The sequence below is a fragment of the Oryzias melastigma genome, linkage group LG19 (genome assembly GCF_002922805.2).
Source record: "Oryzias melastigma strain HK-1 linkage group LG19, ASM292280v2, whole genome shotgun sequence".
Lineage (NCBI taxonomy): Eukaryota > Metazoa > Chordata > Actinopteri > Beloniformes > Adrianichthyidae > Oryzias > Oryzias melastigma.
In genome coordinates, this window is record NC_050530.1 from 11,439,546 (window position 1) to 11,464,600 (window position 25,055).

The following is a 25,055-nucleotide window of genomic DNA, read 5'->3' on the forward strand; positions in this document are numbered from 1 at the left end:
TGTTTATTATATATGCACATTAGACTTTAAGTTTCAAAAATATTTTGTTGTGTTTTTTCTGATAAACGATTTTAAGTTAACAATGAATCATATAATTTAAAAATGTAAATACAAGTTAATATAAAGCTAATAAGGGTTTGCTCTAAAAAGATGAGATTATTAAAGCCATCTTTTGGTGGCTCCACGCAGGACCTCCTCTGTGACGCAGCGGAGTCCTGGCGCGTCTTCACTCCTCCAACTTTCACTGATCCACTCAGGCTCTTTGGCTCCTTTACTTTCCACAGCCGCGCGGTCTGCATGCCGCCTCGGTGCTGCACGGAAACCAAACTTCCACTCAGCCGAGGCAGAGGTATGACTCAGATACGTTGGATGAACCAGAAAACCCGGTGGTTCTGACGGTGCAGTTCCAAAAAGAGAGAAAAAAGGCGCGGTTCCCCCTTCAGGGACGAGATGATGTCTGCGGTGGAGACCGGCGTGTACCAACCCGCACAGCTCCTCAGCTGGGTCTACATGTCCTTAGAAGACACGCGGGACAGTCCGGTTGATGAAGCGGACCCCTCTGCACAGAGCAAGCGCTCAGAAATGAACTGTCTGAGCAACTTCTTCCATCTGAACAGTGAGGTAGAAAAAACAGCTTTGCATGTTTTTGGAAACTAACTAATAATTTATATTTTTGCAGATATTTATAGCTCAAATTTCCCTTAATTTTTATATTACTGAAGCCCCCACCTGCTTCAAGGCTGCAGGATGGTGAGTGGGTGGTATAGGAAAATGTGTTTTCTATCTGTTGTAACTGTTCTAGTATTGTGCAGCTGAAGAACCTTTTACAAAGTTTTACATTTTTAAGTTTTAGTTGCATTTTTCTCACAATTTGGAGGACACATATAAAGAAAATTAAGATTAAAATTGCATTTCTGAGCATTTCTTTATTCAAATCGTTTAAGTTGCAAATTCAAATGCATCTTAAGCATTCTGATGCATCCACAAACAGATCTATGAACGTCTTCGTTTTCCTCGCCTGAGCTGGTATCTGTTTCAAAACTGTACAGCTGCATAGCTCCAATATTTTTCGCCATTTTTGTTGCCAGGGAAATGTTAGTTAGCAGAAGAGGGTGTAAACAAATGGATGATGGGAAATGAGTGCAGGCTTACTCCCTAGCAACAGTCCCGCCTACAACTCAGAGATAAATTTCCTTTAACTATGCTCTAGAAAATGACACAGTTTTCATGATTTTGGCTAAAAATGGCTAAATCATAATTAAAAGACCAATAGATAAAAAAGACGATTCAAATGTGACTTTAAAGTTATCTCACTTTATGCACAAAAAACACAAGAAAAAAACATCTTCTGTTGCTCCTCCCCTTCCTAAAGTCTAAATCTACACAGAAACTGTAAGCAGCACCTTGATGTTGTCCACGACCATCAGGCCGCTCCCCGTGTTTTCCCCCGGGTTGAACCCGTCTCCTCCAGGGACACAAAGATGCTGCTTACACGGCCTGCCAGCAGGACCAGTATAGAAGGAATGTGTGACAAAGGCATTCTGTTCGGATGCGGAAATGGACACAATTGGGACACACAGTGAACAGAGTGAAGTCTGCACATCTGGAGAATTACGATGGCGTCGACTGAACTTCCAGAGCAGCAAAACAGGAGAATCCATCAGGGTGATGGACTATAGCAGAGGTCTGCAACCTGAAGCTCCACATGCAGCATGAATGATACCATGATACTTCTGTGAGAGAGGATTTTAACATTACTTAATTGCAGTTGCATGTATAGATTGTAAAAAATTGGATTCTACACTAATGTTATCATGTTTATATTCAATAGTGAAGTCATAACAACATCAGAAAATACCATGTTTGTTGGTTTTCTTTCATTTTTTAATCAAGTAAATCTGCTGCAGAAGGGTGATCTTTTCAGGGTGTATTTTATTTTGAAAGAAACTTGGATCTGCTGCTGTCAAAAGTGAATAAAATAGCCCAATAATAGTGTTATAAGTCATCCGTTGAAAATATTTATAGGTTGCACTTTATAAATGAAAGGATTAGTCACTGGAAAAACCTCAAAGTGTATTTTTCTAAAAGATCCAAATGGGCTTTTCAGAATAAAAGTTGCAAATGGCAAATGCTCCAAGCAGTCACAGCAAGATATTTTGAGGTTTAAAGACGTTCTCAACACAGTTGACTCTAAAAGTGAAGGGAAATACGAGGAAAAACAGCAAAAAAATCAAAGTTGCTGCAGCTCTTTGACAATATTTATACATTTTCTTCAATAACTCACATCAAATATGCCTAAATTTGGCATTTCACTGACTTCAGCATGTAGGTAGTGCTTCAAAACCTAATATTTTTGTATGCATTTTTCTCTGACAGGGTCTGAATAATAAGTTCTCCAAAAGGTCTTCATATGAGGGATCTTTCAGCAACATCATGGATGGCCTCAGCTCTTTAGCACACCATTTCTCAGACCTCTCCCTGTCCCCCGAGACCCGGAAACCCAGCAAAAGGCCCCCACCCAACTACCTGTGCCACCTTTGCTTCAACAAGGGACACTACATCAAAGACTGCCCCCAGGTGAGTAACTTTTTTTTTCATATTTGAAATGCATAATGTGTGATGTTTGCATTATTTTTTCCAGCATAAAGCAGATTCCTCAGCACATTTTTGAATTAGACGTTCCCCAGTCGGTTGGTAATAAGCAGCAGATGCCAGATTTTTTTTTTTTTGGGTGGGAGGGGGTCTCAGAACTCGCCTGGATGAAAAATGATTACTCCTCTGCAAGCATAAAAGAAACCCAAGCGCCGCTTTCGGCGCAGCTGTGTTTCCTCACCGAGCACGCTCTGAGGGAAACATCTGAAATTTGCCGGGTGTAACGGGGGGGAATTGGAAATCTGGTGGGACACAGGAACACACAAAGAGGCAAAGAGTCTGCAAAAATCTTAAAATGTTTGTTTTGCCCTTCAAAATAAAGTGCACAATTGTATGTGGTAGATTCAAATGCTAAAATTTGTATGAATGGGGAAAAAAATTACATATACTGCATTTTCCGGATGATAAATAACCGTTTTTTTCAAAGTTCTGCCAGGAGTGCGACTTATACTCAGGAGCAACTTATTTGTGTATGTTTTTTATCTTTTTAGACATAAATATGTTCATATATTTGCTATTTTCCCAGTAAACACTAGTTGTCCTTTAGTGGTTGTTTCCTCTATCAAACCATAGAGGGCGCTGCATCTGTGTATTTGCTACTGACAGCGGCAGAAGAAGTGTCGGAAGAGAATCTGATTGTTTTCCTCTTAAACTTTGATATTTTTCTTATTCACATAAGTATTTTTGTTTTTATTTATTTTTTTTGTTAGGCTGGGCTTTCCCAAAATTGCGACTTATACTCCAGAGTGACTTATATATGGTTTTATTCTTCTTGATTAGACGTTTTTTGCTTTTTTATTTTTATTTTTTATGGCCGCTTTTCATCTTCCAGTCTCAGCCTGTTTATAATACTGAGCCAAGAGCCATAATTAGCTAATTATTTAGCATTGTAAACCTACCCAGCTGTTCAAAATAAAGTAAAAAAAAAAAAAATGTCTGAATTCTGTTTTAAACACACGTTTAATGTTCTTCATCCCAGCAGGTCAGGCAGTCCACCTGGCAAAAGTTGAGTGACACTTTCCCAAAGGAGGTTTATGCATCTTTTTTCTTCTTCACCAATAAAGCTTAAAATCTGGAAGTCATTTGGCTCCCTTCAGGTCTCTGCTGCTCATGTCAAAAAGATGATGTCAGGCTTTGTCATATGTTGCTGATATTTAAGCTCCAAAGCAACGATCAACGATGAAAGGCGGCTCTTTTTTTCGCTTTAACTAATGAACAATCTGCTTTTTGTTGGCTGGAATTTGAGGCATCTTTAGCTTGAGACAGCTGAACTTCATATATAGGCCTTTGATGACCCGCTGCAGCCTGCAGAAATGTTCTCCACTTTTTGAAAACCAAAAAACTATGTGCATTCAGGTTGCATTTTAGCGACCTTTCACTAATTAGGAAGTGAAATCCAGTTACTGTACAGAGAATGCATAAGTGACAGACAATTGCGCAGTGGGAGGGGCTTTGGTTAAATAAGGAGAGCATTGTTTCCTCGGAGGGGCTGTAGAAGCAAAGGTCAGGAAGCCGTGCTGTATTGTTCGTCTTGGCTGGAGCAATCTCTGTTTGCAAAAAAGAAAATTTGAAATCGGAACACTGACATGACAGCGTCCATATTGTGTTTTTGGGAAACGGCGGCCTGAACAGGAAGTGGGTGTATGTCTTTGAATCTTTTTTTTTGAATAGAAGGGAAGAGCCTGTTTCCATAATCACCTCGTATGGAGGAACTTTTGAGAATTGCAGGGATTAAATCAGGATTTATACTTATGTGGCCTAAAAGAGAAAACATTTAGCTTTAGATTTATCTGTATCTTTTCTTTTATTTCAATCTTGTCACTGAAAAGTAAATCAACTAAACAAAAATTCTGGAATCCAAACATTTAATTTTCTTTACTTTTTGACCCTCTAATGTACATAAACCTAAAATAAAAGATTTTAGTCTTTTTCTGCACAATTAATTTAAATTCTTTCTGATTGCATCTATTTCCAGTCTTCAGACTCCAATGAATCCCATTTAAGGTGGAATTTAGAATTCCTCTTCAAAGATTTTGCAGAAATGCAACTGAGATGATGGTGTTCTTTCAAAACTGGCACCACGTTTTTTAAACCAATCGCTTTAACCGTGCAGGAGCTTGTAAGTGAGGAATCTCTGACTTCTTACTGTTGCTTTGGGCTGTTTGTTTTCACGGCTGATAAGTGGCTTATCTCATCGCTATACGCTGTCTGTTTCTTTTGGCTTGAGCATGTGCTGAGGAGGATGGGTCAGATAGAAGACAGCCTGGAATGCAGGATAGATAGAATTCCTTTAATAAACAGCGATTGGGGTCCAGTTGCATCCTTTGATTATGAGATCATTTCTCCAGAGGATTTGGTGATTTAAGACGACTTCTATCCGATTTGTTTTATTAAGTGTCTACCTGCTTCAGTTTGGAGCAGAAGTTGGGAAGACTTCAGTGTTGTGTTTCCTTTTTTTTTTTGTCCACCTGCCCCTGCCTTTCACTCTCAGAGAAACACAATGCCAGTTTACAGCTGCGTTTGTCATCAACAGGACTGCAGCTTAATGAGAATCTAAAGGGAGCAGCGTGTTGACCCCCCAATAAAACTGAAAAAGAACCTTCTAGACGTGGAACTAAAAGATTTTAGACATATTTGCATATAAAATTGCTGAGTCTTTGCTGGTCTTTTAATTATGATTATGCAAAAATAAAAAATCAGTGTTGTTTTCTTGGACATAGTTTCTGCTAGTGTATTTTCTACGTCACAAATAAGATCTTTTTAAATCTGAAATTTTTTATCTGCTCCTGATTCACAAGAATTTGCATTAACAAATACTCAGAAATACAATTGTTAGCTTAATTTTCTTTATATATGTCCTCTATCATGAGAAAAACGCTACAAGAACATGTTAAAAACACATTTTCACCATTAAAAAGTTCTCAGAAACATTTACTTTCTTGTTAAATGTAACATTTTCTAAATATTTGATTTAATCCCTGAGTTCTTAGATCATTGATTTCACATGTTGGGCTTCGGTAACAGCTGCCCTCTCTGCGCTGCCACGGCGTCTTTGGCAAACTCGGCTCAGCGAGGGAAAGTGCAGGTTTGTTAGTGTGGAGTAATTGACCACACGCTATCAAATGTCCTTGAGCTGTCCATTTTGCATGTCTCATGGGAGTGGGGGGAGAGAGGGGGGAGTGGAGACTGAGACTGGGGGGCGGAGGCGGGTGAGGATTTGGAGCCGTCCATTGTTTGTCCTGATGCTTTCCAGATGATGGCAGTCACCTCTCGGACCTCTTTCACCAGAGTGGAAACATCTTGGCCGCCGAGGTCATCTGCTGCTGATTGTAGATGCAGAATGCCAGTTTTAACTTTAGATTGAGTTTGGAAACAATCCTTTAAATAACATTTATTTCAAATTTACTTTAAAAAACGATTAGTTTTCATTTTAGGCTGTAGAAAGCTTAATTAAATATTTCTATTGCTTTTAAAGTCAATTTAAATGTGAATTTACTGGTAAAACCAGCGTTGAATCTGTTGGAGGATTGCTCAATATCATTCATACTCAAAGTGAGGAAAATTGGAGCAGAAATTCTCTCCAAATTATTCTTGTGATTTTGTGATTTTTTTTATTAATCTATGGAGAGTTGGCATTTCTAGACCAGAAAACTTTAAAATTTTAATTCTTTTTAACCAAAAAATTTAATTTTTTGCCCCAACTTGTCATTTTTTTACACTTTCACTCCAATGAAAATAATGTTTTTGGTGTTTTTAACATGTTCTTCTAGTATTTTTCTTATCATGGAGGACATAGATAGATAAAATTAAGCTTAAAATTGTGTTTCTGATCATTTTCTTGTTCAAATTGTTGTGAATCAGGAGCAGATGAAAAAATTCTGTCAGAAAAAGCTTGTAGATGTGGCGTAGAAGCCACAGTCGGCGAGCTCTAAGCTCCCTGCTCTGCTCTGTTCTGATGACTCCACTGAGTAGATCCATGTACTTCTCCGTTTTCTTCGTCTGAGCTGCCGTCTGGATCATAATGTACGACTGGATAGCTCAAAAATTGCTTATTTTTGTTGCACCGATGAAGTTAGCTTGCGCTGTAAGCTAGCTGGAGGGCATGTAAACAGATGGATGATGGGAAATGGCTCAGCCCCAACATTTCCCCCCCACAAGTTAAAGGTGAATTTATAATGAACTAATGCTAATTTGCAGAAACTTTATGTTTTTTTTTAACATTTTAAATAAAATCATAAATAAAAGATCACTGGAAAAACTTTTAAACTAGATGAAAAGATGATCAGAACGTAAGGAAAACATGCACATTTCCTGCAAAAACTTACTACGTCATAAGTTTTATGTATGAGCATGTTCAAAATATCTGGACTAAAGTGACACAAACAAGACGAGCAAAAGGCAACTGTCCTGCTGCAGCTTATCAGAACGTTATGGAAATGTCTGAGGGAAGCTTCTCCTCTGGCCGCTGACAACCATCATGCTGACTTTATCTCGCTGGCAAAGTGACAGCTCTTTAATATCCGTCAGTTGACTTTCCTCCCAGCTTGCACGAAAGCCATCAGCGTTGCATCACCGGGAACAGTAAATCAGAAGAATTTCCCAATCCTGAATGTTTAACTTTTGGTGTTTCCATTTAAGCCAGAAAAGTCAAACAAAAGAAAGTAGACGAGTACAGAAAACAATGGGAAAAACAACAGAAATGAGAAACCACAGCTACAGAGGACAAAAGAGTGATTTAAAAAAACATCAAATCTGATGGTTCAGCTCCTTAAAAAACCTCATTCCAACATCTAAATGCAAACTAAAATCTGAAAATACTAAAAAATACTGAAAAGTATATTGGAAAATACAGATTTGAAGCCTAGTGATTGAAATTAGAAGCAACAATAGAAGTTTGACTGATAAGGAAGAAAATAAAAGTCTCTGTTGTCTGTGACGTCTGAATGGAAACTCTCACTTGTGCTCCTGGATGCTCTGGCGGGTCGTGGAGCTTTTATGTCAGGTTTGTTTTTCTTTTCCTGAAGAGAGTTAAAGCTGCTTCCTCCCTCAGGAAGATGTTCTGTCCACCGGCGCTGAAAAGTGTGAGCTTCCCAATGTGCCAACACAGGTTTTTGAAAAATGAATGAAAATATCCTCTGAATCTGGCGAGCAAATTTGTGCAGAGCTCATCTGGGTTTCATTTGTCTCCTGCTCAGATCTTTGCATTCTGATTAGTGAGGTTCTGGAGGAGATGACAGAAACCCTGAAATATTTGTCCTCCAACAGTGGAGTCTTTTTGGTGTCGCCACAAGCAAAAGACTCCATGGAAAGTGTTCCCTCCCACTTTCCAAAAGAAAATCCAATCTATTTTTTTAGAAATAAAAAAAATCTACACCATTCCTCCACAAGTACTCCTTTAAAAAAAAATATATATATATACATATATATATGTATATATATATATATGAAAAATCAAATAGTTTCCTAAGAAAATGTGTCAAAGTACGTCTTTTATTAAAGATTTTTTTAAATTCCTTCTTCAGGCTCGACCCAAAGGTGAAGGTCTGACCCCATACCAGGGCAAAAAGAGATGTTTTGGTGAATATAAATGTCCTAAGTGCAAGAGGAAGTGGATGAGCGGGAACTCTTGGTCTAACATGGGTCAAGAGTGCATCAAGTGTCACATCAACGTTTATCCTCACAAGCAGGTAAAGTTGGGAAATGTAAACGAGACGTAACAGCGTTTGAATGACAAATGTATGAAGAGCCGACAACACAAGACTCAATATTTAGGATTTTTTGTGGAAGCTTACACCACATGCTGTTATAGTTTATTTCCTCTTAAATTAGCTCTAAAGGTCAAAGGTTGTTTTAAGTTTATTCCAGATCAACTGAGCAACTGTAAAAAGCTTTTTAAAGCTGGTCTGGATTAGTTTTATTTATTATTTTGATCTAAAATTTATAAAATCATTAAAAAAAAGAAGTTAAATCATTTTTTTAACACAAATGAATAAAAAAAATCAGATTTCTTTGTATTTGGTGATTTTTCTCCCCACAAAATTCAGGGTTTTTTTTACATTTATGCCAAAAAGTGATAAAAATTGAGGGTGGTCTTCTGGCAACCTTCATTCAGGTCCATTTCTTACTGACAACAACCCAGAAGGAGCCACAAACTCTCCTTTAAGAAAAATAAGACGCTCATTTATTGTTATGCTACTGCAGCTATTATGATAAATATACTTTTAGAACTTAAACATAAATATAAAGAAAATATAGCACTGAACAAAAAAAAAATACTTTTGTTGGAAGTTTGCATGACATCCTTTCAAAATAAAAGACACCCTGTACTCTATTTGATTATCTTTATGCAGCAAATGTATGTAGTGTCATGTCAGCAGTAAACCAAAAAAAAAACACACATTTTACTTTACCATCGTTGATGCATCTCGGCCAGAAATTCACAGTGACCCATGCTGTATTTTTTAGACCATGAGGAAAAAAAATCCTTTAATTTTGTACTAATTCTGGCCATACTAATCTGAAAAATCAAATAAATGTTTTAGAGTGACTTTGATGAAGTTATTTTAATTTGAAATAGAAAATAATTTTTATTTACCATGAAAGCCTCAATATAGGGGTCAAAGAGCCACAGGTTGCAGACCCTGAGCTAGAGGAATGTGAAGCTCAGAGTCGCCCTCTGGAGGCTGAAAGTGGAAGTTTGACAGACAGAACAGCTGGAGTAAACAGCTGATGAGGTTTTACTGCAGAGCAAAGGAAATGAAGGTGGAAAAAGCTGCAGGAGCTCATCAAAAGTATCATAAATATCACATTTATGGGATGCATCTTTCAGCTTTCTTTAGAGAGTAATATACAATTCGTTTCAGAGACCTCTGGAGAAACCGGACGGCCTGGATGTCTCCGACCAGAGCAAAGAACATCCTCAGCATCTGTGTGAGAAATGCAAAGTTCTGGGCTACTACTGCCGCCGTGTGCAATAACACACCCAGGAACAGTCGATGATTCCACTGTGATGCGTTCATGACAGTGAATCCTCCCTCCTCCCCACTGTGACTCAACTCTCTTCTACAATGGAGACAACCTCAGAGTTTACACAGGTTATGGGAATATTAATCTCTAATCTTTAACAAAGAATCCACCACTGTGAATTTATTTCGTTCTAACCCGAAAAATGTATTTTATACATTTCTATATTTCAATTATAGCTTGAACTGTTTAATCTGTATAAAATATGCAAGTTCGTCCTAATGTTATGTATCTGCAGCATCATTTGGTACATCATATTTAATATATTTTGAAGCCATACTGTTGTGTAGTACTTCTGGGAATATTTTAGCCAACTAACAGTATTTGTTTACTTTGTGTTAGTGTGTGAACATAGTTGTCTTATTTTTGTTGTAAATGAGCAGCTTGATAAACTGCCTGAACTTTTCCAAAGTGCCACTTATTCATTTTCTGTAAGATTTTAATAAAAATGTGAATTGTGTTCAAACTGCATGTTTTCATTATTAGGATTATATTGTAAATGTATTTTATTTTCTCAGCCTTTATGCCTTATTTTTAGTTTGTTAGATTATAAGGTCTTGAAGTTAATTATTTCTATTAAATTGTTTTTAAACTTAACCCTGACATTGACAAAACTATTTTTTTAGGGATTCTTATAATAAAATGAATTTTAATGTGAGGTTTTCTATTATTGTGATTGATAAACATGTTTCACATTCTGCAGTTGGATAATTTTCATGTGTTTTTTAACATAAATTGATCCAAATGTAACTTTTTCTCCAAATATTGACAAAAAACAATCAAATTAATTCATTTTAATGCATTTTTGTCAAAAGATAAAAGGGTTGAGACTAAAAAAACTTGTCATTTGTTGTCAGCTTTTCAACAGGGATCCTTGAGGTGTTATTTTATTTGATACTATGATCCTAAATTAACAAATACAAATGAGGAGAGTACACAAAATATGCCTTTTCCCTAAAGATGTTATATTAGAACCACTTTTCCTAAAAATTCACAGTTTCAAACATGACAGTTTGTACATTTTAACCTGAGAGAGACTCAGTACCAACAATCACAAACGCAGTTTTAGGGCAACGATGCTGCACTTGGTGCTACGACAGACAGAGCCGTAACTCTATCAGATAACGACAGGAGGCATCTCCTGCTGACTTGGCGATCTACAGCTCTCCACAGTCCGTGATTGTGATTTTCTTGGAGGTTCTGCCGGACTGTGAGCCGTAAGACTCCACTTTTTTAACGATGTCCATTCCGTCTTTTACTTTGCCGAAGACAACGTGTCTGCCATCCAGCCTAAATGAAAAGACAAAGAGGTTGAGTTATAGTTTAGCCTGTGGTTTGACTTTTTTTTTTTTAATGAGGAAGTGCGTTTTTTGCTGTGGTTTTACTTCATTTAGATGTTCACTTTGAGTTCCTAGCAGTAAAAAATAACAGACTTTAAAAAATATTTATTTAAATCTGTGGCTGGTCTCTAAATCTAGGCAAGAAATTATACAAAAATACTAACGATCCTTTATAAATCCTAAATAAACGTAACATCATCAACTTTTCCACAACTTACCATTCCGTTTTAGAGGTGCAGATGAAGAACTGGGATCCATTGGTGTTCGGCCCGGCGTTGGCCATAGATAAGATACCTTAAATGCAGCAAAATCTTTCCTCAATTCAAATTGATTTTTAAAATCCAGTCCAAATATCATCGTTACATTTTCCAGTATCTCTCACGGAGCTGCATCCTCACCTGGTCCGGTGTGCTTCAAGATAAAGTTCTCATCTGGAAACTTCCACCCGTAGATGGACTTTCCTCCAGTTCCATTATGGTTGGTGAAATCTCCACCCTGAAAAAAAAAACCAAAATATCAGAGCTGTGAGACAGAAAAAAACTATTTTTTGTAACAAATCTATGATGGTAAAGCCTGGTTACAAAAATATAACCATTTCATGATAAATGTAGGTTTATGACAAGGAAAATTATGTGGAAAAAAAAGAAATCATACTTTTCTACAAATACATTTAATGTGAATACAAACTCAAAATTATGAATTCATGGTTCTTTAAATTGCTTAAATATTTCAATTTTTAATTTCCAACATCTGATTTGTTAGATTAGATCAATATTGTTTGATAAATAACTCTAATTTTGTGGGTTTAAAGACAGTTCTGTGAAAATAGACTTTTTTCCAACAAATCTGTCAAAGAAATTTGGGTTAAAACACAGAGTTGGGGGTTCCCTTCCCTACTCCATCTGGAAAAGTGTCAGCTAGTAGTAGATCGCTATTTTAAGAAAGTTTTATGGGTGAAGAAAGTGAGATTTTCCCAGAGGCTGCACCTGTGACATGCAGCTGCTGCTGAGGCTTTAAGGCAGCCGTCTCTTTAAATCGTCCACAAATTGAAGGAAACTTTAACAACTTTTTGAGAAAATGCAGATATATGTCTGGAAAAGAAAACAGTAGCATGGTGGAGTTTTAAAGAACAGTAATGCTGTTGTAAGTTTTGAAAAATTCAGTTTTCCTTAAAGCAATCTAAATCTGCTTTACTGCTACTTTTTGATGCATGAATAGCTTTTTAAAAATGTAATTCAAGTTATTTAAATATGTTAAATTAAACATCAAATCCAAACAAAATCGCTTCAGAGGTTTAAGACTATTTATTTTGTAGTACTTCGATAGTTTTTAGTACAATTTGAAAGTTTCTGAGAAAACACCAGCAGGAAAGACAGTTTAATCACGTCTTTTCCAGAGAATGTCATAGGTGTAAGACGATTTAATAACAACTTTTCTATGAGCTCTGTGGCTAAGATTAGGAATAATGAAACCTTTATTGGTCCTTCATGCTTTGACGAACAGCAGAAGAGGAAAAATAGCCATTTATTTAAAATTGCACAACTACAGTTTAAAGTGAAACCAAACAAACTCACTTGAAAGTTATTTGGTTTGAAGCATAAAAGTGAAACTGAGGCTTTGTGGTATTGAAAGACTTGATGCTTTGGTTTGAGCAAGACATGAGACATGTCTGCACAAGAGGGAGAAATAAAAGCTCCTAAAAGGGAGTTTTGAAAAAGAGAAAGGGGGAAAAAATGTTTTAACACTTATAATGAAAGGGTAACCAAACCTTAAATCAACTTTTTTTGGTTGTTGACATCTATAAATTGGGCTTTAAAAGTGCTGTCTGTTGGTTGTTGTCAAATTTTTGGACAAATTAAAATAAACTTGTTTAATTCCTGAAAATATAGTCAAAACCGTCTGTGTGCTGCTCTCTATAGGTTGAAACGAGGTATTGCAGCTGAATTTTGTGACTTGTCAGCTGGTCTAAGTTTCAGAAGTTTGACGTCATCATGCTCTGAGCTCTAGTATAAAAGCTCGACCATCTTTGATTCCGTTATGATCGGTTGTTAGCTTTAGTATGGCTCATAACCAGGTGTATTGCCTTCAGTTGTCAAAAATCTACTGGCTTACACAACTTTCCAGGACGTTAGGGAACTGAGGTTGAGTGCAGTTTCATTATATCTAGCAAACACTGTCCTCATAAAGGATTTAATTAACATTTCACTCTGGATCTGTGTGAATGTTTATTACCCAAGCCCAGAAAGGAGGAGGATTGATGAAGTTCAATGGCATGACTGGCTGATAAACTTGACAAAGTGAAGTAACAAAACCCATTTCCTATTAAAAACACCTTAAAGTGCTGTACAAAGAACAAAAAAACCTAATAACGGCTACAATAGGATAAGCAACAACTTGTAAATAATCTACCATTATAGGAAAAAAGTGCATTGAAGTTCTGTTCAGGCAAGTTCTGTGGAGAAACTTGTATCACTTTGCCCGGTATCACACTCTCCAGATTTTTTTTTGTTTTTTACTTGAGCATAACAAAGACAAACCACTCTAGATGTTGAAGACCCAGTATATGCTACATAACATAACAGCAATAGATCTAAGCCACGCCTCCTCGCTTAGTCTGGCTCCACTAGAACCGCCCCCTTTTTTGGGTATTTTTTTTTAAATCTGGACTGAGAATGGAATCCGCCCCCCACTGCCCTGTTTGGTTACCCTTTAAAGTGGACGTTTCAGCACAATGCTGCATACAAATAGATTCCTAGCCTTACAGATTAATAACAAAAAGAGTAAAAAAAAAAACTATTTATTAAAAGGGGGAAAAAGGATAAGTTTTAACGCTACATTTTCTATTAAAAATATATAATACTGTGAAACGGTTGTGATTTTTTATGCCACAACTATTTAGCTTTTGATCAAAATAAACATAAAATACTCTTTTTATACATAGTAGCAGAGTACAGCTCACCTGACACATGAACTTAGGGATAACCCTGTGGAAGATCGAGCCCTTGTAGCCGAAGCCCTGCTCGCCCGTGCAGAGTGCTCGGAAATTCTCTGAATAGACAACAAAACCGTCATGTCATCTCCTGCACGTGTCATTTAAAGTCATTAAGAAAAGCTAGCTTGTTGTTCAGCGGTGAGAAAATGACAACAAACCTGCAGTTTTGGGTACCACGTCGGCGTTAAGCTGCACAAGAGAAACGATTAAAAGGTTATAGAAAACCGAAGACCTCGAGCAGACATCCGTCGTCTTTGGCTCTCACCTCAAAGGTTACTCTCCCCAGAGGCTCGCCGCCTGCAGCAATGTCAAAGTAAACCGTTGGGTTTTTGTTCGCAGCTGTGGGGCCGCTGCTGCACATGCGCGCGACCGTGAACGCCAAGGAACATACCTTTATTCTGTTAGAAAAACTCAACATTTTTAAAGTTAAGAGTTAATGCTACACGAATAGTCAGTTGGAGTTTATGACAGCGGGTGAGTAAAAGTCACGCTGAAACCCGGGAAGCGGCGGAAGCAACCTTCATCGGCTGGCCCGATCGGTTTACGCATGCGCGAATATTACGTCACTTCCTCTGGATTTTTATTTCATATGCATATTTTTTGAACGTTGTTTAATTTTTTTTATACAGTTTGTTTTCACAATTTTTTCCCTGAAACTGACGTTTAAAATTAAACAACAACTATTAAATAAACAAACGAAAAAACATAAAATTAAATATATTTATTGAGTGTTTGTTGTTCCAAAATAGTATAAATTTCTATTCATTATTAAATAATTAAAATATATTTAAAAATATATCAGCTCCTGGTTATAGTTCTTTTTTTCAAAACCATATTATAGTCCACAAAACATACAATCCTTAGGTGTACCTTCACTTATTAGTCTGACTTATTTTTCAATGTATAATAAGTTTATATTCACAAGTTTAAATGTTCAAAAAACAACCCCCTTTTTTAAAAAAAAAATACATTTATAATAAAATTTATTTAATTTAATTTTAACGAAATTCATGAAAACCCCCAAAATTAAAAACAGTTTTCACCTTTGTTGAGGACAATAGGTTTTTTGAAGACCCTTAGTTGTTATGTGTGTTTTTTTATCATGTGTCCTTGTTTTGCCATCTTCCTCTATTCAACGATGTAACCAATTTGTTTGTTCCAACTGTTTTATTTTAATGTGTATATCTTGTTATGTTGACATTTACAAGAAGTGTTACGAAACAGCTCCCTAGACCAACAAATGTAATTTAAAATCACTTTTAATGTAATGGAATCGACTTTTCCAGGTTAAATTAAAGTTTAATTGATTATAGTTTGTTTGGGATTCCCATTGAATATGCTGGATGTCTGCACTGAGCTAGGGATTCAATTTTGGTCAAACATTCTACCAAGAAGTGTAAAATCTCTTTGGAGCCATTAATTTAATTGAGATTTACAGGTATGGATTTTAGATGACTGAAGTGATTGATTGACTGATTGTTTCAGAAACTGCTGATCTATGGGATTTTCAGGCACATCCATCTCGACACAAATCAACCTATGAAGGATGTTTTTGGACTGTACTTAGTAAAAGTGAGTGTGGGAGACATAAAGACACAGCGAGCCTCAATGAAATGCAGGTTTCATCTGAATACATATTTATTAGATAAATATTAGGTTGTCACATCATCTAACTACATACAGTTCTGCAAGACTAAAAATCACAATTAGTTTCTTTATTTTCTGACCAGTTTCGAGTGTGAAATGATTGTACATACAATGTACAAACATAGAGACAATAGCCACATTTGCATGAATCACCTTATATTATCTTTTTTTCTGCTGTTCATGATATCAAAAAATTGTACAAACTTGAGATTTGGTTACAATCTTCTGGACCTGTCCTTTCCACCAGCAATCCTCATCACTTCAGAGTGTTTTTTTTCTTTTGTAACCATTTGAAATGTTTTCTTTTGAGGGTTTAGCACCTCGGAGTTTGCCGGTGTGAAGAGAACAATTTGGCTAATTAGTAAAATGTAAAACAAAAGTTGTCCCAGTTTTTCCAAGAAAATGAAAAAAAAAGAAAATAAAAAAATATATTACAGGTGGTGGAGGAAGATGCTGAGAGAGACACCCACAGACACTAACTAACATATTTCATTGTCCATGTTCAGCCACTTCAAGGAGAGGGGTTACAAGCGTTTTTTTTTTTTTTTTTTTTTTTNCTGAAGAAACAATGCACATTCCCAGGAAAATGAATACATTTCTGTTCACATGTTCATTTACATATTTACAGGCATCCTTGGGAAGTTTGACTAGCCCTGCCACCTTTCCCCACCTCTCCAGGCCAGAACGATGACCGTGCTCTTTATGTTTCTTTTTCTAGAAAAATGGCTAATTAGAATTACAGTGAAACCAAATTCGCTCGCTTGCAGGTCAGAACAAGCTGTGAAAGGACCGGATTGATTAAAAGATTCAAATTGAAACTGAAGCAAAGATATGAAACGTGTTTGCACACGCTGGAACTTTTAGCCTAAAAATAAGGTGGTTGATTCAGCAAAATGCAACAAGATGAAAGAAATTGGATTTCTAGCCTTACAGATTAATAACAAAAAGAGTAAAAAATAATTTATTAAAGGAAAAAAAAGAGGGATAAAAATGTATATGGTCTCATGCTTTTTTTTTAAGAAAAGCCACATTTTCTATAACAAAAATATAAACAATATCAGGAATTTCTTTAAAATATGGTTGTGATATATTTTTTTAAAATACCACAAAAAGTAGGATATTCACACAACAGTGGAGGTCAGCTGCTGCTTCCAATCAGCTGATCCACGTTAAAACATGATGGGGGAGAAAAATATTGCTTAATATCTGAGGACTGCAGTGATGCAAGGACAGGTGTGAGACACACACACACAAAAAAAGGAAAAACACTTGAAGTCACTTCCTCAGGGTGAATTCGGGTTAGCTTGGACGACTAATGATAAAAGCACAAACATTTATCGAGATGATACAAAAATATTCACAAGGATATTTACATTACAATAGCATTTCTTAAAAAATAATACATTTGCATACCGAACAGCACTGATCTCGAAAACAAAAAAAAGGGTGAAATTAAAAACAGACGCAGCAACAAAACAAACAAACAAACACCAATACTGCTTTGAAAATCACTTCTTGAACAAGCAGTGATGGATCAACGGCGTGCCACCATCACCCCCCCCATGACAGAAAAGTTAGCCCCCTCTACAGCTTTGGTGAGCCCAAAAGAATTGTGGGAAAATTTCATAATGCAGCAACAACAAAACAAACAAAAAAAAAAAAAAAAACAGCAGATACATGATTATTGCACTGCTGAAATGAAGCATCCCTTCGATTGTAGTGTTAAATGAAATGTAGTATTTGTGGAAACTGATCAAAACCACTTTTTTGTTGTTGTTGTTGTTTTTATGACTTAGAACAGCACTAGACAAGGGCTTGGCACACATGCACTTTAGAAGACAACAAAATTGCGTTCAAACAGGGAAGAGATGCAACAAACAAGCTGATGCCGGGGCTCATGCTCAGCAGGACAGCTGGAAGGACTTGGTGAGGGAAGCAATCATGTACCACTAAGTTTTTTTTTTCATTAAAAACTCCTCCTCTGTACAGGAGAACACAAATAAAACGTTTATGGAACAGATATGCATATAAATTCTTTTTTGTTTTTGTACTGGGGCTAAAAATCTATCCTGTATCAACCGTCAAGCTCCGGTAGAATAAAAGATGTTTACAAAGTGAAAGGAAATTTCTAAAAAATTGCCAAAAAATGTTGGCAAAACTGCAAAAAAAAACCTAGAAAATGTTCCTTTTTTTTTTGGAAAGATTGAACTTTAAAATATGTTTTTTTTGCATTGCCAGAATCTCTTGTGCTCTTAAATAATGTGTGGTGGACAAACAGTGCTACTAACCAGATCAGTCAGAAAGTGGGAGTTGTGACACCAGGAAAAAACAAACACACTGGCCAGATAGCGCAGCTTTTTTTTTGTTATTTTTCTTTTTTTTAACATTGGGTTCCTTTTTTCTCAAAAAGAAAAAATAGGGTGGATATAAAATGCTACAACGTGTTTCTAACAAGCACAAAATCTTGTGTGGTGTAAAAAAAACTCAAACAAAAATCAAATGATTATAGCTGCACAGTCAAAGGGGCCACTGCAGGGCGGAGGGGGTAAGTCTGTTCAGTTCAGTCAATCTGCGCTGACGGAGGGAAACTGTACAAGAGGAAGAAGAGAAAGGGAGTGCATCTTTGCGTTTATCAAGTACTGAGTGACCCCCATTGTGTCTTAGGGAAGCTGTGGGGCGTTCGGAAAAGTCCATGTGTCCGAAACGCCTCAGTTGTTTTCAAAGAGCGATAGGAGGTCGTCGTTGCTATTGCTGGGGAGGTCCGGGGGGTCCAGGTACGACAACAGTTCATCTGGGTTTGCCAGTTCAGGAAGTAGCTGGAAGATAGAAGCAAATGTTAGCTCAAATGATTAACGGGATAACTGCATTTTTTTTTAATTATTATTATTTTTTAAAATCCTCACGTCTATCGACGGCTCGGGCATGTCGGACCCCGCCTGCGTGTCCAAGTTGCTGGGGGTGTTGAAGGCGAGCTCGTTGTGGGGGTGGTTGGTGGGGCCCGGCTGCTGCGGCTGGTGCTGCTGCGGTGGTTGTTGAGGGGGCAGAACTTGCCGCGACGGCTGAGGAGGTCCGCTGTGGTGAAGCTGCTGCTGCTGCTGGGTGGAGCCATGTAAGCTCTGCTGCAAGGGGTTGTGGGACTGGTCAGGGCCAGCAGAATGAGGTATCTGTAGGGAAAATGAATCAAAATTAACTCAGTTTTTTAAGAAACATAACAGTAAAAATGGTGTTTTTAACATGTTCTTGTGACATTTTTCTAAAAATGGAGGACATATATGAGGGAAATTAAGCTTAAAATTGCCTTTCTGAGTACTTCTTTATTCAAATTGTTGTGAATAAGGAGTAAACAAATAAAGGCAGTTTGAAGAAGAGCTTATTTATGTAAAAAATATGATAGAAACAGCAGGTTTTTTGGAATTTGCCTAAAACATTGCATAAATATAATGAAAAGAGCACTCGGAATGATTTGAAAATAAATCAAAAGATGATCAAAGTGGGTCTTTAATTAGTTAATATTAACAAAACTTATTATTTTATTCAAGAAGGTTTAAAACAAATCCCTTAAAACATATTTAACATATTACTGTTGAAATATTAGGCTCTTTCATTGCTTTTTTTGAGAAACATGAGAATCCTTATAATGTAAATCATGTAAAATGTAATGTAAAAACATAGTTCCAGCAGGTGCAGATTTAAATTTATGATGTTTTTATTTAAAAGAAATGTTTAAAATATTTAATGCATTCAGGTAAAAACTGTCTTTTTGTCGTCGCTTTGCTTGACCTGTAGTGTCTGCCTGATGGCAACAGATCAAACAAATAAAGGTATCTTTATGTTATTCTAAAATTGTAAAACATTGTATTTTGTGATTCTACAAAACATTTTGATTAATCTACTTTGAAAATTTGAATCCACAAGTCAAAGAAAAAAGCACAAAAACAGTGTTTTTGAAAAAAACTCAAGCTTTGGACGGAAGACAAAAACCCATGAAGAACTCACTGAGTCGGGCATGTTATGGGACAGTGGCTTGTCTTGCGTCATGAGGCTGTTGGGCATGTCTGGTGGGTGGGACAGCTGGGGGCCGTGCATGAAGTCAGTCATTGACGTACCACCCGGGGCGCCGTGGGGGAAGTCAAAGTTCCCGTGTCCTTGGTAACTGTTGCCTAAGGTGCCCAAAAAGATTTCCTTAGATTTCTAATCATTTTAACAGAATAAGGAGGAATATTCATTGTGTGTTCTACCTTGGCTGTTGTATTCACTGTTGTTGCCTCCCTGTCCTGACGGCATAGATGGGTACGGCGACGGGCCGGGGCCCAGCTGAGCGATCATCTCCATCACATTGGGCATGATCATCTGACTAGGACTCATGGTCTTAAACCTCTTGGACAGCGGTCCGTCTGGATCCTCTTTGATGTGGATTTCAGACTTTACTGCAACCGGTCGCCAACTACATGTTGGGTCGATCGTGACCTCCTCGAACTCAGAACTGGAGGAGCAAAGTTTTATTGGAGTTAGATCCAATTAAAGTGACCCGAGTGACCACATTTGTTCACAATGTCCTACTTTTGAATGGCGTTCAGGATTCCCCACATGTACTGGTCCACCTCAAGTCCTTCTAGTAACGCCGTTTTACTGAGCAGAAGAAGAGAAACGTCTTAAAAACTTCTGACAGAAACAGCAAACAGATCTGAAGAGAAGAAACTTACTTGCATACAGGACATCGCCATGTCCCTCGCTCACAGTTCAGTTGTAAATATGATTCCAAATCAAAGCACTGTGAAAAAAAAACAACAAATCAGGCTTCTTTTCATAAAAACTCTATTAATTCAGTATCTGTTAATCAGTTAGAGTCTCACCTGAACGTGCTTGCAGTCGTGACCTCTTGCAGGCAGCTGTATTCGTCTGAAGGTGATCGGACATTTGAGCGAAACCTTGATGGCCGTCTGTTCTACGCCGTCCTCTCCGTTGAGCGTGGCGCTGCCCGACGATGCCGCTACGCTACTGAAGTTCCTCTTAACTAAACGGACCGTGAAGGAAAGGGACGGCGTGTCAGTGAGAGATTCTTAGAACAAGGCAGGACCTCCCGGGATGATCTGGGAGTGTGTGCAAACCTTTGGTGATACAGTGCTCTGCAGGCAGTAGCCGCTTCTTCAGGAGGCCCTGCAGGACGGAGCGCACAGAAGGCCTGTGGACCAGCTGCAGCACAAACAAGTGCGACTGTGGGGAAAAAAAGCATGATGGTCATTTCCACGATTATCTTAAAAAACAACTGACATACAGGAGAACACATTTTAATTAAAAAAAGTAAAATAATGTATTCATTTTTGTTTTTACTTAAATACTTTAGTTAGTTTTCACACTAAAAGTCACTCTAGAGTTTAAGCCACAGTAGCAAAAAGAAGCATAATTAAAAAGAAAAATCCTGTTTTTTCTACATTTGGTAGAAATTTAACTAACAAAATACGAGGATCAAGAACAGACTTTTGTCTTTAAAAGAAAATCATAATTACCGAATATATTTCACTACCGTAACTGTATTTAGCTTCATGAAACATAGGAGGAATTTGAAAGTATCTTGTATTTTAGCCCACAAATTAACAATTATTCAGATAACCATAGCATAAAAATGCTAACAAGCCAAATTAACTCTTAATTAAATCTCTAAATCTGTTGAACTCTTCATTCAAGAAGCCCAACAAAAAAATGAGGCAGTTCTTCTTGTGCATTTGCTCTCAATACCATTGATAGACAAACCTACAGTGCCCTCTAGTGGATGTTAGTGGGAAAATAACAAAAACATGAACCTATTAAGAAAAAAAAATTCAATATAAGTTGCACCCCGGGCCAAATTATATAAAAAACTGCAACTTGTACTCCGAACAATACGGTAATACTTCTTTCTTTGTTTACTCACACAGCAGCAGGCAGTAACTGTGATCTGAATTGTGTTCCTTCCCGGTTGGCAGACGTGTTTCAAGTGCAAGGGTTTGTGGGAAGTCTTGTTGTCGCCGCGCTCGATGGTGAGTGGCGTGGCGTTGACGCTGACTTGGACCGATGCTGGCCAGTTGGTGTTCATCTGACGGTCCTCGTGGTGGTAGCACTTGAACTGCAGCTCCAAGTCCGATCTGCACGGACGAGCAAGAACATTATGAGCGGTTATTAGTAAATTAAAGAGAATTAGCAATAGTTATTTTTCCCTTGTGAAGCTTTTGATATGAAACAAAAATGGTGGTCGAGACGATTGTGAAATTGGGAAGTTGTAAAATGTGTCTGTAGTTTATTACAATCTAAAAAGTGACTTGGTGGTTGCAGCATTTCTTTACAGAAATTTGACTTGAGGTGTAACCTTTCCAAAAAGTAGCAGGCAAACTTTGACATATGTTGAGTGCACTGGGTCTCACCTCCACATGAGTGTTTGGTGCACAGAAGGCCGTAAGTGGAAGACGTGGTTGCTGACAGCTAAGTTATGCTCCAGTCGGAAGGGCTCTAAGACCACTCCATCCCGAACTGGGAACGTCAAGCGCAGCTCCTCGTTGTGGCTGGCTGTGATTGTGGACACAAGACGGTTTAAATACTAGAACATTTTTGTTTGTTGCTGATATGTTGCAGTTCCTGACCTGGAGGAGGAGGAGGAAGAGCTGTGATATTTGGTTTGATGTCCGGGGGAAAGGGGGGTTTTACGTCCTGGTTTGGCGACAGGTATGACGGGATGTTACTCCCTGGTGTCATTGGAGGGGTGGGGTTCCCCGGCACTGGGGAGTGGGGGTAGTTGCCCACCGGTCTTGGAGGCTGAACAGAAGACAAATGAAATATCAATGAAATTCTCACAAAAATCAAAATAATTCTAAATAGAAAGAAAGGTTAAAAATGTACCCCGTTGATATTTCCCTGGCTGTACTGATATCCACTTCCAGAAAAGTTATTCGTTTGGCCGTTGAAAGGTGGCTCCTGCTGCAAAGCAATCAGAAAATATATCATTTGCTATAAAAAGATCCTGTTTGGAGTTATTTAGTCTTATCTCTCTACCTTATAGTACTGGCTTATGTGACCGCCTGGTGGGTACTGGCCCTGCATCTGCTGCCCGGGCATCCTCTGTCCAGCATAGTTTGGGGACGCCAGCGCTCTGGACGCATTAGGAGTGGGGTACTGCCCCTGCTGGGTGGGGAACTGGTTGTTTGGTCCATACTGCTGCCCACCGTAGTTTGGCTGCAGGATTTAAATAATGCATTCTAAATACAGAACCTAATTGGTGCTGAAGAATCTGGAACTGTCCGCTCACCTCTCCAGGGTACGGCCTTTTCATGCCCTGCATGGGCATGCCCTGAGGCCTCGGTCCTGCAAAGCCCTGCTGGGGCATTCTCTGGCCATGGGCCCCAAAAGGTCCCATGCCTTGACCCCTGGGTTGATTCATCCCCATCGGGGGACCGCTCATGTTGGATGCATTCATTCCTGCACCCATGTTTCCAGGGAGGGATGGAGGGCCGCGGGGTCCTGGCTGGTTCATGAACTGGCTGTTGTACGGTTGGTTCGGTCCCATTTGGAAAGAGGAACTCATCTGTAAAAAAAAAGAAGGGCTTTAATACTGAACTTAAACTTCTCTTTAAAGTTTACCAGCACAGTCTTAGAACTAAAATGGCTTCATCTCACCGGTCCATATTGGTTCATGTCCTTGTTTTGGGTTTCCTGCAGCGCAGCAACCGTTGCTGTTGCAGTGGCAGTTGCGGTGGCCGCAGCAGCCGCAACTGCAGCAGCTGCAGCAGCAGCGGCAGGCTGGGTGAAATCTGACGGAGGACGAGTGTGTGGAGGGATGCCCATGCCCCCGGGCCCAGCATTCGGCCCTCCAGGGTAGCTGCAACAACGAGCAACACAGTACAATAAAGTTCTGTTGCTTTAAGTAGAGGTTTACGTGTCTGCTGTTTACTTACTTGCCACCGAAGCCTCCGCCCCCTCCAGGGTAGTTGGGTCGACCGTACATGCCCTGCTGCATGTAGCTCTGGTTTGAGCTGCCCTTGCTGGGAAACTGCTGCTGCGGACCAGGAAACTGAGGGGAGTTCAGACCCGGGTTGTTCCCAGACATGCCCGATCCCATTGGGTTACCACCAGGGTTCATGGGGTTGTTGCTGTTGGCCATGGGATTCCCCAGCACCTGTTGCACACAGACACACACACACAACAGTAAGCGTTTAGATCCAATGTATTTCATGTACAAATATTGTTACAGTGGAGTTATACTTTACAACACAATGTAGACTGAAGACTTTCTGCCTCAAACAGACGCAGACTCACCTGGCTCTGTGAAGTGTTGGTCACACCCCAGACAGTGGTCACCACAGACACAGATCCCGGGGGCTGATTGGTGTTTTGTTGCCAGGGAACGGAGTCGTAGGGAAATGAGCCATCCCTGCAGGGGAAAGATACAAATACGTGACATGGGTACAGCAACATGACCCGATGCAGCACAATTTCAGCTGAAAAGACCTGCTTACATTTAATTCACAAAATCTTTACTAGATTTTTACTGTACCGAGTGGTACTTTGGAATTTATTAAGAGAAAATAAAGAAAAAAAGGGATTTCTCCGTTATTTGACTGTCTGCACCTGCCCCAGACATAAAAACATGTTCCACATTGTGAACACTGACCCGTGTGAAAGGCCAGGCTTCATGGAGCTCATAGGGGGCTGCATGGGCACTTTTCCTGGAGGCTCGTTCTGCCTGTTCTTCTGGTGACGCAGGAGGAGGAGGCGTCCCAGCTCCTCACACCACGAGGACAGGAGGGCTGGAAAAGAAAAGGAGAGGAAGACAATATTGTGACAATTCCTCCAAAATGAACATAAAATGATCCTTGGACTTCATCTGATGCAATGGAAGTAAGAAGGAAGGCAGATGAGACAAAGCAGAAAAATAATGTACCTTATTCCAATTAGAAATATAAAAAACTTTAAGTTTACTTGCATGGCACAAACATTTTAAAGAAAAAAAAGATGCAAATTGAGTCACTTTTTTTAAATAAAGCATGTGCAAAAAGCAAAAATGATCAAAATGCTGGGTTGAATAAAATCAAATATCAGAAAACAAAGTAAAAAGACAATAAAAAAGAAACAAAAAAAGTAAACCATAAAACAAACTTTACTTTATAAGAGAACCTTTGATTAAACATATTCTTGCTTGTTTGGAAGGTAAAATGAAATATTTTACAAATTTTCATAATATTACACTTAATCCAAACCCAAACCTTAACACTTTTTAACAATAAAAAACACAAGAATCCAGAACCATTGACTGTAATGCAGAGTTCCCTCACTATGTCACAGTTTACCTTTCCCAATCTATGTTGCTGTTAATTTCTGGCTAATTTTGCATGCTTTTCTTTTATTTGTTTGTTTATAACTGCGGTCTGTGTTCT

General features: G+C 38.4%; 3 protein-coding genes across 5 annotated transcripts in view; 1 reads left to right on the plus strand and 2 right to left on the minus strand.

Annotated features, from left to right (window-relative positions):
* The first annotated feature begins 75 nt into the window (after nt 1–75).
* LOC112153851 (zinc finger CCHC domain-containing protein 24) lies at nt 76–10,401 on the plus strand. The gene is made up of 4 exons (XM_024284288.2): nt 76–621; nt 2,377–2,577; nt 8,175–8,339; nt 9,516–10,401. The coding sequence occupies exons 1-4, from the start codon at nt 451–453 to the stop codon at nt 9,627–9,629; spliced, it is 651 nt and encodes a 216-aa protein (XP_024140056.1). The 5' UTR covers nt 76–450; the 3' UTR covers nt 9,630–10,401.
* A 148-nt stretch (nt 10,402–10,549) lies between these two features.
* Nucleotides 10,550–14,563, minus strand: LOC112153852 (peptidyl-prolyl cis-trans isomerase A). Its single transcript, XM_024284291.2, has 6 exons — nt 14,273–14,563; nt 14,166–14,196; nt 13,975–14,063; nt 11,414–11,510; nt 11,234–11,309; nt 10,550–10,965 (listed from the first exon to the last, which is right to left on the minus strand). The coding sequence occupies exons 1-6, from the start codon at nt 14,423–14,425 to the stop codon at nt 10,833–10,835; spliced, it is 579 nt and encodes a 192-aa protein (XP_024140059.1). The 5' UTR covers nt 14,426–14,563; the 3' UTR covers nt 10,550–10,832.
* Nucleotides 14,564–15,621: 1,058 nt separating this feature from the next.
* LOC112154294 (zinc finger MIZ domain-containing protein 1) overlaps nt 15,622–25,055 on the minus strand; it is a 99,902-nt gene continuing 90,468 nt past the window's right edge. For 2 of the 3 annotated variants that reach the window (XM_024285141.2, XM_036217054.1), the window contains 18 exons: nt 24,293–24,428; nt 23,938–24,052; nt 23,577–23,797; nt 23,299–23,500; nt 22,931–23,206; nt 22,678–22,857; nt 22,525–22,602; nt 22,269–22,440; nt 22,053–22,194; nt 21,566–21,776; nt 20,763–20,868; nt 20,508–20,668; nt 20,358–20,425; nt 20,215–20,283; nt 19,893–20,137; nt 19,651–19,814; nt 18,558–18,818; nt 15,622–18,470 (listed from right to left, as the gene is read on the minus strand). In XM_024285141.2, the coding sequence (XP_024140909.1) occupies nt 18,363–18,470; nt 18,558–18,818; nt 19,651–19,814; nt 19,893–20,137; nt 20,215–20,283; nt 20,358–20,425; nt 20,508–20,668; nt 20,763–20,868; nt 21,566–21,776; nt 22,053–22,194; nt 22,269–22,440; nt 22,525–22,602; nt 22,678–22,857; nt 22,931–23,206; nt 23,299–23,500; nt 23,577–23,797; nt 23,938–24,052; nt 24,293–24,428 (2,915 nt within the window). In that variant the 3' untranslated portion in view covers nt 15,622–18,362. The remainder of the gene's footprint in view (nt 18,471–18,557; nt 18,819–19,650; nt 19,815–19,892; nt 20,138–20,214; nt 20,284–20,357; nt 20,426–20,507; nt 20,669–20,762; nt 20,869–21,565; nt 21,777–22,052; nt 22,195–22,268; nt 22,441–22,524; nt 22,603–22,677; nt 22,858–22,930; nt 23,207–23,298; nt 23,501–23,576; nt 23,798–23,937; nt 24,053–24,292; nt 24,429–25,055) is intronic. The other variant, XM_036217053.1, reaches the window with a different exon arrangement.